The sequence below is a fragment of the Tachypleus tridentatus genome, chromosome 13, assembly GCF_004210375.1.
Source record: "Tachypleus tridentatus isolate NWPU-2018 chromosome 13, ASM421037v1, whole genome shotgun sequence".
In the NCBI taxonomy this organism is placed as follows: Eukaryota; Metazoa; Arthropoda; class Merostomata; order Xiphosura; family Limulidae; genus Tachypleus; species Tachypleus tridentatus.
The window spans coordinates 67,830,804-67,845,314 of NC_134837.1; the positions used below are offsets into that span (position 1 = coordinate 67,830,804).

At 34.1% G+C, this 14,511-nt stretch overlaps 1 protein-coding gene across 1 annotated transcript in view; it reads left to right on the plus strand.

Moving 5' to 3' along the window:
* The first annotated feature begins 3,819 nt into the window (after positions 1 to 3,819).
* LOC143237860 (kinesin-like protein KIF19) overlaps positions 3,820 to 14,511 on the plus strand; it is a 93,357-nt gene continuing 82,665 nt past the window's right edge. The window contains 1 exon segment of the mRNA XM_076477544.1: positions 3,820 to 3,945. Within this exon segment, the coding sequence (XP_076333659.1) occupies positions 3,907 to 3,945 (39 nt within the window). The 5' untranslated portion in view covers positions 3,820 to 3,906.

Genomic DNA, 14,511 nt, shown 5'->3' on the forward strand with positions numbered 1-14,511 from the left:
TAGATAAGTAAGTTACATGGACAGCCAACAGACGGTACCATTATATTTATATGCATAAGTTGTTACAGGGCAGACAACAGACAGAACAATTATATCTATATAAATTAATGATCCATGTTAACACTTGTGGTTTATTTTTATTAGTTATAATTGTTTTAATACATTTGATTTTAAAATAAGCACAATGTATATATATTTTTATCTTACCCCTTTTTCAATACTTGTGTAATAAAGAGAACTAAAGTTTTGTTAAAGGTAAGTAAAAACCCCTTAATAATTCAGTAACTTAGTGTTTAAAAACAAAACGGCCTGCTTTAAACAATAACCAGATGTTTCACCCCCATATGTGCAGCGGTATGTTTGCAGACTTAGAACTTTAAAATACGTTTTTTGATAAGTGTGATGGGCAGAGCACAAATAACCTATTGTGTAGTTTTGTCCTTAATTAGAAACAAACAAGTTTTTTCACGTCGACACACACATAAAAACACAACAAGCTTCATACTGGTAATCAAAACAGAGACGGAAATGAGCCCATAGCCCATATCAGAGAGTGTTACCCGTTTTAGTCACTTGCACCACTTTACAGTAGTGTGTTGTCTACTGTTGAATGAGTAGACATTAAAATAACGTCAAATAAGGAATCTATAACGTTAAAACTTGTGCTGTCATGACGACAATAAAAAGCGCGTATGCTATGAATCACGAGAATAATAATGTACACACATGGGAACTTCGACTCTACGGATTTACAACGCTAAAATCAGGAATTTGATTCCCCTCGGTGGACTCAGCAGATAGCCCGATGCTGCTTTACTATAAGAAAGCACACATACACGAGCTTCGAAAGCCAGAAATTATCTTTTTTTTATTTACTCTTGAAACAGAATACTTTCAGGGACCCTTCGTAAGGTACACCTAATATATATATATATATATATATAAATGTATGCACACACACACGCATGCTCAGTTTATTATAATAAAACAAAAGTATATAAATTACTAAGCATGCGCAACAGCTACTTGTATGTCAAATCGAAAGATCGTCAACAAATCTGGCAATAAGTCTCAAATGTGACGCCTTCATAAAAAACTAATTTGGTCTAAATAGAAATGATAACGATTAAACACATTAAAAAGAGAAATGAAAATAGCATTAAACAAGGAAGATAAAACAACCTAAACCTGATAATAAAACTTTGAATTAAAATTTACGTAATTACTTTTAGAACCACAAGTATTTCTGTTTAAAACAAAGCATTTTATATACATTCATTCAATGTTGTAATTTCCTGGTACTGGTTTGTACTGTTTGTACAACGGACTCAATCTTTCAATTCTTGGATTATTTAATTGCGGGTACCAGCTTACAGAAAGCTTTCCTGCCAAGCTGCATAGTACTAGGAAATAAACAGTTTTAAAGGGAAAGTTATAAATGATAAAATATACAGCTATAGGAAATCATTCAAGCTCGAGAGAAGTAGCACCAGTAGCAACAATTAATGAAATAAAAACAACTTTCACAGAAATCATGTTGTGTTCATGTTCAAATAGAATAAGAAACTTTTTATAATCCACAACTTACCAAACAAAACCTTTCATCAAATTCATCAAAACGAAAGTTATAGTCATGAATGACAGAGACAAGTCATTTAAAAACTTTATCATATTTAAAATGAATACTAACTAGTACAGGTTTAGTATAAACACATCTATAAATCAACTTAGAACTGTACCATGTTTAACATTAATACTAGTACCTGTTTAGTAGAAACGCATATATTAAACATCTTAGAAGTACAGCATGTTTAACATTAATACTAGTACCTGTTTAGTAGAAACACATCTACATCACAACTTATAACTTTAGCATGTTTTAGCATCAATGCTAGTATTTGCTTATTACAAACACATCTAGAAAATGGAACCTCGTTGTTTCCTCTCTGTAACCTAGGAGACATCTATACAATACACATATGATAGTAATGATACATATTCTGTACTTTGTCAGCCAGTCCCCTTCGAAGCCAAGTGGTTTAATGGTGAACGACTGGATAAAACTATTGTACCTATAGAACAACTACATTATCTAGTGTATTTTTAAATAAAGTTGAATAAACTCATGCTTTCTTTGATAAATAAATTTCACGAAGCTTCCCTTTCATTGTAGGGTAGTCACGCGGTAACTTAGCACTGTCATTTGGTAATGTCGCAGACTATGAATCTGAGGATCTCTGGTTCGCATCCCGTTCATAAGAAAACAAAATCGTGCTTTGCTATTTGGAGGCTACCCCATGAGGCGGTGGGTACTGTTAATTAGCTATTACTTTCCATTTTACTAAAGAAGGCCAGACGTGACATTCCCTGTGTAGTTCAATCAATATTAAAGAAGGCCAGCAGTGATATCCCTGTGTAGTTCAGTATTAAAGAAGGCTAGCAGTGATATCCCTTGTAGTTTAACATTAAAGAAGGCTAGCAGTGATATCCCATGTGTAGTTCAATATTAAAGAAGAAAGAAGGCCAGCAGTGATATCTCCTGTGTAGTTCTATATTAAAGAAGGCAAGCAGTGATATCCCCTTGTAGTTTAACATTAAAGAAGGCCAGCAGTGATATCCCCTGTGTAGTTCTGTATTAAAGAAGGCCAGCAGTGATATCTCCTGTGTAGTTCTATATTAAAGAAGGCCAGCAGTGATATCCCCTTGTAGTTTAACATTAAAGAAGGCCAGCAATGATATCCCTGTGTAGTTCAATGTTGAGGAAGGCTAACAGTGATACGTGATACATCCTTTATAGTTTTGCGTGAATTTCTGAACAATCATGTTCATACGTTGTCAGTATATTTATCTATCTATTCTCTCTCTTGTTTCTACGTGCCTGTCTATTTAGACAGCGCTCATTCCTCGTGTTTATTATATTTTTGCTTCTTAATTAATATACAAATATTTGGGTTTTTCATCTAAATTCATACTTTACAACTGAAACAAGAACTGAGATGAACTGAGTGTGGAAATTAAAGAGATTTGTTCATTTAATGTTTCGCTGGATGTTTCAAGACAAAACATTTAATGTTTCGCTGGATGTTTCAAGACAAAACATTTAATGTTTCGCTGGATGTTTCAAGATAAAACATTTAATGTTTCGCTGGATGTTTAAAGATAAAACATTTAATGTTTCGCTGGATGTTTCAAGGTAAAACATTTAATGTTTCGCTGGATGTTTCAAGACAAAACATTTAATGTTTCGCTGGATGTTTCAAGATAAAACATTTAATGTTTCGCTGGATGTTTAAAGATAAAACATTTAATGTTTCGCTGGATGTTTCAAGGTAAAACATTTAATGTTTCGCTGGATGTTTCAAGACAAAACATTTAATGTTTCGCTGGGTGTTTCAAGACAAAACTTCATTGGTGAAAAAAATCAAAAACCTTTTTGTTGACAGCTTTACCTAGTTAGCGGAGTTAGATAATAAGTGTGTTTTTGTTCAGCTAATGTGTAGCTCTAACAAACATTCATGATTTTACCAAAATATCTGTTTTTCGTTACTAATTCTAATTTTTTATTCTGTATTTTGTTGTTCGGGCAGAGAATATAAATACGAGAATGTACATGTGGCCTCGTGCTGAACTGATTATGTACATTTATTAATATCTATAAACTAAACAGTTACCACGACTTTCAAGTGGTCTGTTTAAATTTGATGGTGCCTGTTACCACATCAAACTCACGTCCGTTATCGAACACACTCGTGCTCTTCAAAACTGGATGACGCAGTTACACATGCGCGTAGTGTCTTATCAACGTTACCTGTAAATCGAAGCTGACAAAGCATTCAGACTTTAGTCTGGTTGTATCATAGTTAACAGGTGAAAGTCAAAACGACACATTCGTTCATTGGTTTCATTATGGCGAAAAAACAAAAATCAACAGAACAGCAGTTAATGGTAAGCTGTACTTTAACTTATTTTGCCGTAGTTGATGATAAGTTATACTTATTTCAGTACAGCAGAGTATAAGTTGATAGTGAGTTATATTTACTTTACTATAGTTGATGATACGGTATCTTTATTACAACTGAATGTACGATATACGAAAAGATGAAATGTAGTTACTGCAGTTATTAAAAATATTTAAACATCTTCATTAAGTTGTTTACGCCCCCCAGTGGCTCAACGGGACGTCTTCGGACTTACAACGTTGAAAACCAAGTTTCGATACCCGTTGTTGGCAGAGCACAAATAGCCCATTGAGTAGCTTTGTGCTTAATTCAAAACAACAATAACTTGTTTATACCAGTTATTAAATTGTCTGATTGAAATTATATTTCTGAGTATAACTGAAAAATTAAACCATAATTCATTGTAGTTTTGTTTATTTGGAATTTCGAAAGATACACAAAAATTATCAGTGCTGACTGTCCCTAAGTTAACATGAAAGCATCTAGTCATCACCACCAACTCTTGGGCTACTCTTATCAACGAATGTAGGATTGACCGATATATTATGACGACCCCACAGCTAAAAATTCGAGTACGTTTGATTGCGAAAAATATGGTGAATTGAACGCCTTAACCACCATGCAATGCCATACCTATTTCTGACAGAACTGAAAAATTAAACCATATTTCTAAGTATATGACTAAAATAATAAAACCACATTTCTGACTATAACTGAACAGTTAAACGTGATTTATGTTTTCATCTATCTGTTATGTGCAAAATATTGTCAACTTATTTCATATTTGTAGTTTTAATAGTCGCTTTTTATATTCCGCTTCGTCTGGAGTGTCGTTAAGTTATTAAATTATTTAACCAGTTCGTTCAATGTTCTTTAAAAACTAATGTTTATTTTATTCAGTACGGACTTTAAATAGATTCAATAGACGGCTGGTATGGACATTTCATATCAAATTTAAATTAAATTTTTACTTCCACGGGGGTTGGTTGTACAGGAACTGTGATAACGATAAAATGTCGTGTGCATAGTTTTAAAAATATTTTATTCTATAATAGGTGGCGCTATTGGCTATGAATGCGGACCATTGCATTGCAGAATTTGTTTGTTCTGCACAATGGTTTTATACTGTTCCCCTCCTCTTTACATGCTTTTCAAAATTTAATAGCGGCATCTGATGGCCTACTTGAGACATCCAAAAGGAAAACTGTTTCATCAGAGATGTCTGGATGTCGTGCGTCAATAATTCCCGTTTGTATTTGCATCTTGCGGATGAAATGTCACGTGGCTAGATGCTATTTCATGATGGAGCCGTATCTAACTATTATCTATGTCCTACAAATATAGTTCCTAGCAGATAGTAGTATGTGACCATAAGGTTTATCTTGCTGTAAACAAACCTATTTAATTAGTATCAAATCCATATAAAGATGGTATTTCCTAGAAGTATAATATTGTATGACCAGATGGTTTGTCTTCTTGGAACCGTACCATTTGAGCATTAAGTCTTTATATACATGGTAATCTCTCACGATATAGTGATAGCAGCACATGAGCCTCATAATGTGCAGAGCTCATATTTACATGTTTGTTTGTTTTTTTACTTTTCGGGTATTTAACTCACTGTTATAATTAATAACCATCGTATATGTGACCACAGTGTATCCCTTGTAGAAACTTTAAATACATGCTTTGTTCCATTTTAATGTCGTTACTACACACTTTAATAGATCTATTGTTTATCTAATTTAATAAATATATACCTCTATTCCTTTTAAGCCAGATACTCTTCGAAACCTTTTGCATTCAGCCTTTGGTTTGTTTACTTCGGGCTTTGGGAGAATCTTTTAAGATGTGTATTTTGTGGAGCTTTTAGCTCTAAATCCACGTTTTTATTTTGCTTCTAGTACCAAGGGAAGTTTCTAATTTACCTGCAGAGCTCTTGAGTTACTTTTTGTTACAATGTGTTTAACTTTCTTCATTAATTCTAGTGGGTGAACGTTAGCCAGTGATGTTGTAACCTAATGTTTCTAGTCTAGCTTTATCGATACGGTTCAATATTATATATATCTCCGTTCTTCAAGATGTTGGATCTTTGAGCCATGCATACCTTTTTAAACAATAAATATAATAACTTTGTGTCTAAAAATCATTTAATTTTAGGGCTGATTATTTATAGGTGTCAGCTCAACTTACAAATCACCACACTTTAAGTTAACTGGAACAAGTTGATCAGTAGTTTAAACCTGTGTAGTCGTAGATGGCCAGGGTTACGGTGTTAAAATACACAGAACTTTATCATAGATCTTGAACAACCCTTTTTATTTCCATGTGAACTTTAAAGTTTTTGAAAGATAAAGTTCGTACAGATGCGGGTTTTTCATTATTTTTGAAATTAATCTATTGTTTGTTTGTTTTTGAATTTTGCACAAAGCTACTCGAGAGCTATCTGTGCTAGCCGTCCCTAATTTAGCAGTGTAAGACTAGAGGGAAGACAGCTAGTCATCACCACCCACCGCCAACGCTTGGGCTACTCTTTTACCAACGAATAGTGGGATTGATCGTCACTTTATAACGCTCCTACGGCTGAATGGGCGAGCAAGTTTGGTGTGACGAGGAGTCGAACCCGCGACCCTCAGATTACAAGTCGAACGTTTTGACCTACCTGGCCATGCCGGGCCATTTGTGTAAATACTATACGTCTTCTAAAATACGTTTTATTATCAAGATATACTAGATGATATTACCGATACTTTTATTATTGCTATATTAACTTAGTGTTATTTTTTTCATTAAACAAGATAACTGTGTACTTGTATTGGTTCAAAAATACTGTTACCTATTGTAGTTTTAAATTCAGTATTTAGGTTTCGCCTTCGACACCAACGAATAGTGGGATTGGCGCGATGGGGATGCGAACTCGCGACCCTCAGATTACGAGTCGCACGCCTTAACACGCTTGTACTGTGTCATTTACTAAGTTTTTAGCAATGACTCTAAGACAACAAAAAGATTAAGCATAAGCTAACTGGCATTATTTTCAAAATAGCTTAAGACAACATAGATTGTATTCATAATAATTATAGAGATGTCGTAAATATTAATGTTGAAGTCACAATAATCGCAAGATGTTATGAGTACTTGGATAATCTTACAATTTTTGTAAAAGAATTCACAAAGAACATAGTCATCCCTAATTTTAAAATAACTGACTAGAGGGAAGACATCTAGTCAATAACCTTCTCCGCCGTCTCTTGGCCTACTGTGGTCTGAGTAAAAAGGGTATTTGATGGTCAATTATATAGTGTTTTATGAGCGAAATGAAGTGATGACGGAGTTCCCATTGAAGATATTAAACGACCAAAAAGAGAGTTTATCCAAAAACATTTGAGTAAGTTTGAAAGAAAAAAGGAAACTTCTGAAGCAGAAAGAACAATAAGATAGTTTGTTGTAACCGCTTTCACCATATTGATTTGTTCAGTGATTGACAAATTCAAATTTCATTGATAAGACCTCAACCAGTGAAAGTAGTTAGAAATTGTTTAACAACATCTAGAGCGCAGATAGCCTTCGTGTGGCTTTGTGCAAAATCCAAAAGGAAAAAAAAAACATCTAGTGTTACTTTTGCTTAGTGTACAAAGTGTCCTCGGTGTCACAAACGTGTTGAAAATAATTTCTACAACTTATGGCAAGTAAACTCTTTGAAATGACCTAAGCAAAAACGGTCTTGTTTTGGAAGGACTTTTCTTCAGTACTAAAACAACATTTTGAAAGATTAATCAGGATTTTCTAAAGCAAGAGATCCAGTCCTAAACTTATGCAAAAGCTCACTGGCTAGAGTAGCCACAAAAACGTGAAAACTTTTGTTTGATGGTTTCAAGATTTTAGGGTTAAAAAAATTATCAGTTATGACATCACAAGTTCTATTTTTGTTTTAGAGACTACGTACCAACGACGCAAATTTATTAAATTATAATAAGTAAACAACTATTTTCTCCCATACTTGTAACACTTTTATAACCATTACGTAGTTTATTCTTTCACGTTATTTGGCCCCTAAGGGCACAGTGGTAAGTTGGAATGATACCAGCACAGAGAGCCAATTGCGTAGCTTTGCGCTTGACTTCTAATAAATCGATTTCTTTATTGGATAATTTCGCATGATATTAAGTATTATCGATAAAGAATAGATATAGCTTTTTATTTTTAAAGTTCTTCTTCGTCATAGGTCTAATATTTCTACTTATTTGTTTCTAATGTTGTTTCCTCGTTTTATCTCAATTGTATAACAAAGCTTTATATTGTAAACACATACATATATAAACAGTTAACACCCTCGGGTACACATTTTCCGGTAGATGGCGATTGAATGTAGTTGTTGAAAAGCAGAAAGTTCCACAACGAACTATTTGTGATTTACCTATTTCAGGTACCTAAACCAGATTTTTAGCGTAATAAATCCGTTAACTTACTGCTGAGTCACCTGATAGGAAACGAATTGTACATATGTATAATACTAAAACTTAAAAGTAATACAACGTTAAGTATACTTGAGCAATACATAAAATGTGTTAAGAACACGACATAGCCTTAGAAGCAATCACGAATAATTGTTAAAATTAGAACTGGCTTACGTAGGTACATCAACTCAAATTACATTGTTTTGTTTCATGATTTCAGCGTCACCTCGACTTTAAACAAAGAGCTAATAAAACAGTATTTAATTTCTTGCACACTTGGACTAATATCTTTATTCAAAACAATATCTTTGTTTTTCTCAATTTCTACTGGTTCCCTAATATTCAATTTCCCTTAACCAGAGTCACCAGGTTATAATATAAGACGAGCTTTTAGCACATTTTTGGTGTGACTGTGACACTTTCAGAAAGTAAAAACGATACATTAATGCAGTTAGAAGGTCATCCCAGTTCTGTCACTCCTACTATCCGAATCTATTCTGAAAATATAGAAAGAAAGTAGATTAAATTTCCTGAACATGACATTTAACCGGGATAATGAATGTCTGTTTTCTATGACCTTTCCACCAATATAACACATTATGCTTCCCCCTGGCCACAAAAAAATATCTTTTTCCATCTTTTAAAAAAAACTGTACATATGACAGTTAAGTTTCTTACAACACGAGCTAGAAACAGGAGCTATGGTTCCAAGTTTGTCTATAGATGTATAAAAAGTACAGCAGTCAGTTAAAGATTTCACTATGCACAAGGTTAGAAGGTAAGAGTAATGTTCATGACACGAGAGTTTGCGTATCAGGTGCTCAACATATGTCAGCACTAGTAGGCAACCCAATAAACATGCTCGCCCATTCAGCAGTGAGGGCGTTATAATGTGACGGTCAATTCCACTATTGGTTGGTAAAAGAGTATCCCAAGAATTGGTGGTGGATTATGATTACTAGCTGCCTTTCCTCTTGTTTTACACTCCTAAATTAGGGACAGCAAGTAACAAGCACACCTCGTGATATAGACTAAAATAATATTAAATTGATAAACCAAGTTGAATTTAGGCGGAAATCAATTTTAAGAGAATCATTAGGAACTGAGAAAAATGAATCACATGATCACATGTAGAAAAAAAATTAAATCATGGAAACTTGTGTTATAAGTTTAAAATCGAGGTGTGTTACCAAATAACGTACACTAGAGATGATGTAACTATATGAATCAGATCTAGCTATAATTATTACACCTGATGACACTGAAACGTCTGTAGCTTCACTTTTTAACTGTTCGATTGTTTACCGTTGTATCATAGTCAATATGATTGAAGAGCTTTTAGAGTTATTCTTGTTTTAATTTAACTTCTCACTTATACTGAAATAACGAGAAGGTTAACCCGTAATTTATTAGAATTCTATTGTCTTTAGTGTTAAAAGTACTTTGAATTTTGCATTGAGTTTCAGATATTCCATGGAACCGAAGTCAACTAAAACTGCGAAAATATACAAAAAATGGCGGCTGAACTACCTACTTAACGACCTCTTCAAGATTTTTATTTTGCAATTAAAGGTCATTTATACATTTTCAGAATCTATATAAGTTCTAATCCATAGGAGAGATTAGGCTGAAATGCTCATAAAATATAAAATTAAAAACAACTATATTTTCTTTAAAGAACAAAACAAATAATCAAAATCGTCAGAACGCTTTGTACGTATATGCATCGGTTAATAGGCTTAACATTAGCGTCTGACGATGTCTGATTTTCCTTTATTAACGTTCAAAACTATCACTTTTAATTGATGAAGCTCAGAGGGCGCTCAGTATATCAGTTACAGTATCTTTAAATTTATTATTCCCCGCGTGTCTTTACTGGAAATAAAAAAGAAAAAGTTTGTTGGAATAATAGTTATTGATAATCTGTTCATTCTTGGCACAGTTAAGCTTCACGGATTATTCAACAGTGATAGCACACGCAACGGCCTACTTAGTCGGGTACTGTACAAAAGAACAGTAGATAGCACAGAAGACTCATGAGGAATTAAAATTGTACCTTTTATTTTGCTGTCGGAAAGACTATTTTGTTTTTATTTCTGACACAAATATCTATCTGAGCAAGAAATTGAACCTGTCAGGTAGATGACGCTTTAACGTTATACGGGTATGAGGGTAGAAACTAGGTCAAAGCCTTCTGTCTCTGATCGATATTATCCAACGTGTTCAGCCTGTTTGTCCTGTACAAACATTGTTTAATCATGTTGTATATCAAAACGTCTCATCGAAGTATTAATCTTTTCGCTATAGTTACAGCATTGTGGCTAAAGTTAAAAGTCATTCCTTAAGACTGTTAGACTTAAATTCTCCTAATGCTGCACGTGACAATATGTGCTGTATTATTGAAAATATATTACTAGCTCTTAGCATCATATATAACTTCATTCCATTGGGTAGTCATTGTAGTGTGACTATTTTTATATGGCCCGGCATGGCCAGGTGAGTTAAGGCATTCGACTCGTAATCTGAGGGTCGCGGGTTCGAAGCCCCATCGTACCAAACATGTTCGTCCTTTTAGCCTTGGGGACGTTATAATGTGACGGTCAATCTCACTATTCGTTGGTAAAAGAGTAGCCCAAGAGTTGGCGGTGGGTGGTGATGACTAGCTGCCTTCCCTCTAGTCTTACACTGCTAAATTAGGGACGGCTAGTGCAGATAGCCCTCGATTAGCTTTGCGCGAAATTCAAAACAAATTATTTTTATATCTGAATACATATAGCTTTTTCCCTAATTACATGATTTTTTTCGTGAGTTTATTTCGATGTCATTGTGTTCACAGAGCTTCCTTCCTCTATACAGATATTGTTTGTAGCCTTTATTCTGTATATGTACATAAAACTTACTTATTTATGGAGTAATTTTAAAATTAATCACAAAATGTCTGACATTTCAAAACAACTGCCTAATTTATATCTTTTCTGATGATTTTTTCGAAAACAGAACTTGGTCTGACACATTTCCGTGAAACACAATAGCAGTTTAACTTATAAAACTCAAACATTTCTTTCTAACTTTAATCAGTATTCTGAGACCTGTTCTAAAACCTTTCTTGTCCATCAAATGTCTGAAAGTAGTATCCAGGAAGGGCACGAGGCCCAAGAAAATGAGATGGTCAGAGTTAAATGGGCTTGAAGTAGCGAGAAGCACGACATGAAGTCATGTTAGTTGAGTGCTCAATTAAAAGTCGTATAATAAATGGTTGTCCTGATGTAACTATGACGAACCAACCCATCATGACCAATATATCTTGATGTAGGAGATGAATGGAATACCATATCTACCCAAACTGATGTTAAAAACAATAATTAAAACAAAACCTATCAGAGACTTTAATGCGATTATAATGGTAGTTAATGAATGATGAGTAAGTGTAGAAAATTTACCTAAAACATTGATTAGTAATGATGGTTAATGATGTACTTCAAGTAACGGTCGTAAACCGAAACCAACTAGTTTACAACAGTGTTGTTATTAGTAATGAGTTTACAACAGTGTTGTTATTAGTAATGATGGTTAATGATGTACTTCAAGTAACGGTCGTAAACCTGAATCAACTATTCTACAACAGTGTTGTTATTGGTAGTGATAGTTAATGATGTACTTCAAGTAACGGCTGTAGACCGAAATCAACTAGTTTACAACAGTGTTGTTATTAGTAATGATGGTTAATGATGTACTTCAAGTAACGGTCGTAAACCTGAATCAACTATTCTACAACAGTGTTGTTATTGGTAGTGATAGTTAATGATGTACTTCAAGTAACGGTTGTAGACCGAAATCAACTAGTTTACAACAGTGTTGTTATTGGTAGTGATATTTAATGATGTACTTCAAGTAACGGTTGTAGACCGAAATCAACTAGTTTACAACAGTGTTGTTATTAGTAATGATGGTTAATGATGTACTTCAAGTAACGGTCGTAAACCTGAATCAACTATTCTACAACAGTGTTGTTATTAGTAATGATGGTTAATGATGTACTTCAAGTAGCGGTTGCAGATCTGTATCAAATAATTTACAACTAGTAGTTACTCGAAGTAATGGATTCTAATGAAGTTAATAACACACGCATTCGACACTTTATGAGAATTTTTTTTTATCAAAATGTCGTAGATGACTTTGAGTTAGGATTTTGAGATGAACTTTGATCGGAACTATCAACGAGCTTTGAATGTCAAAGTTGACCAGAAGCCAGATGAATACGACAGAGTATGGCGCAGGTTTCACAGTTACCATGACTTATGATTCTATAGTTTAATGTATTAATAGCCAAGCTTTTAATGGAGTTGTTAATTATATTATTTGTGGTTAATTAGTTCTCTTTCAGTAACTCTGGAAACATCAAGACCGGACCTATTATTGTGATGAACTGCCTTTCACGCTAAATGATCTGTTTATTTATTATTTTAATATAAGCAAGGCCTATAGTAAGTGTTCTACCATACTAGTGCTAATTCCTTATTCGAAACGTTTTTAATGCTAGTTAACCAGTAATTAAAATCCATAAATTAAAAAGTACATGATAATTGTTTAGGTACTTGAATTTTATTAGTTTTACTATTGAAATTCGATAAAATAATAATTATTGTTATTAGATGGGCAGACCTTCACTGTTATTTCAAGAATTTTGTGCTGGAAACGTAAAACTTACTTGGAAAATAAAATAAATCTGACTAAAGTTTATCTACCATTACAAGATATTTCAGAATAAAACCTCAAAATTATTTAGTAAAATAAGGCTTTACAACATGAAGCATCAAAAACATTTGCATCCAAACACAAAATACAAGATATATATATAAATTAACACAGAATAAACCACCTTCTTTCAACATAAAAATCCTTAACTCTCAATTAGCCCTAAGCTCTTCCAACACAAGAAACCCAAACTCCAACAGGAGAAATCAGAGAGGACCCTCACCCGCTTTCCAAAGCTGAGACTTTTATAATTGATAACACTAAATTAACCCTTGAAATCTTAGAAAATCCTTTTCAGATTCAGAATTTCAGTAATCCGGATCACTGTTTGTAGTGGGATGAGAAGTCTTAACCATAATGTGTTCATGAAACTTGGTACAAATCCGATCAAAATACACATAGTTATTAACCCGAAACCGCCGTGTCTCCCCATTATAAAAACGCTTCACTCTGATTCAGAATCCGAATACGGATATGGATCCCAACGAAATTTGGAGTGAATTGTTTCATACTGAGTTCCGATCTTGGGTAAAACTTTCATCGGGCTAGTAGTTTTAGAGATATGCGGGCGAAAAAACAGACCGATAGAAACACACATTCACTAAGACACGAATGTGATACCTTCGCCCTTTCCGAGGACGACGTTAAAAATAAAGCTTATTCCTCAACAAGAACAACAACCCTGAGGTAATAACTTCACTAACCCATAATATAAAATGTAAAGTATTCAAATAAAACAAAACTCCACTACAATGGCGCAGATTTATACAATAAAATAAAAACACAACCAAAATCTCAGTAGAATATAACACACAAACTCTTCTACAAAATACAAAGTCAATCCAACCTCAACTTAAAGTGGCTCAAATGTGAAATAAATTTTATTATTTAAATATCTTAAAATTTCTTAAAGAAGACTAATCGTTCGAGAACTTGTGTAAAACTGAGAGTAGAAATTAGATTGTATTTTAGTTTGTGACGGGGCCCGGCATGGCTAGGTGGGTAAAGGCGTTCGGCTCATAATCTGAGGGTCGCAAGTTTGAATCCCCATCACACCAAACATGCTCGCCCTTTCAGTCGTGGGGTTGTTATAATGTTACGGTTAACCCCACTATTCCTTGGTAAAAGAGTAGCCCAAGAGTTGGCGGTGGGTGGCGATGACTAGCTGCCTTCCTTATAGTCTTACACTACTAAATTAAGGGGCCCCGCATGGCCAGGTGGGTTAAGGCACTCTACTCGTAATCTGAGGGTCGCGGGTTCGAATCTCCGTCACACAAAACATGCTCGCCTTTTTAGCCGTGGGGGTGTTATAATGTTACGATCAATCACACTATTCGTTG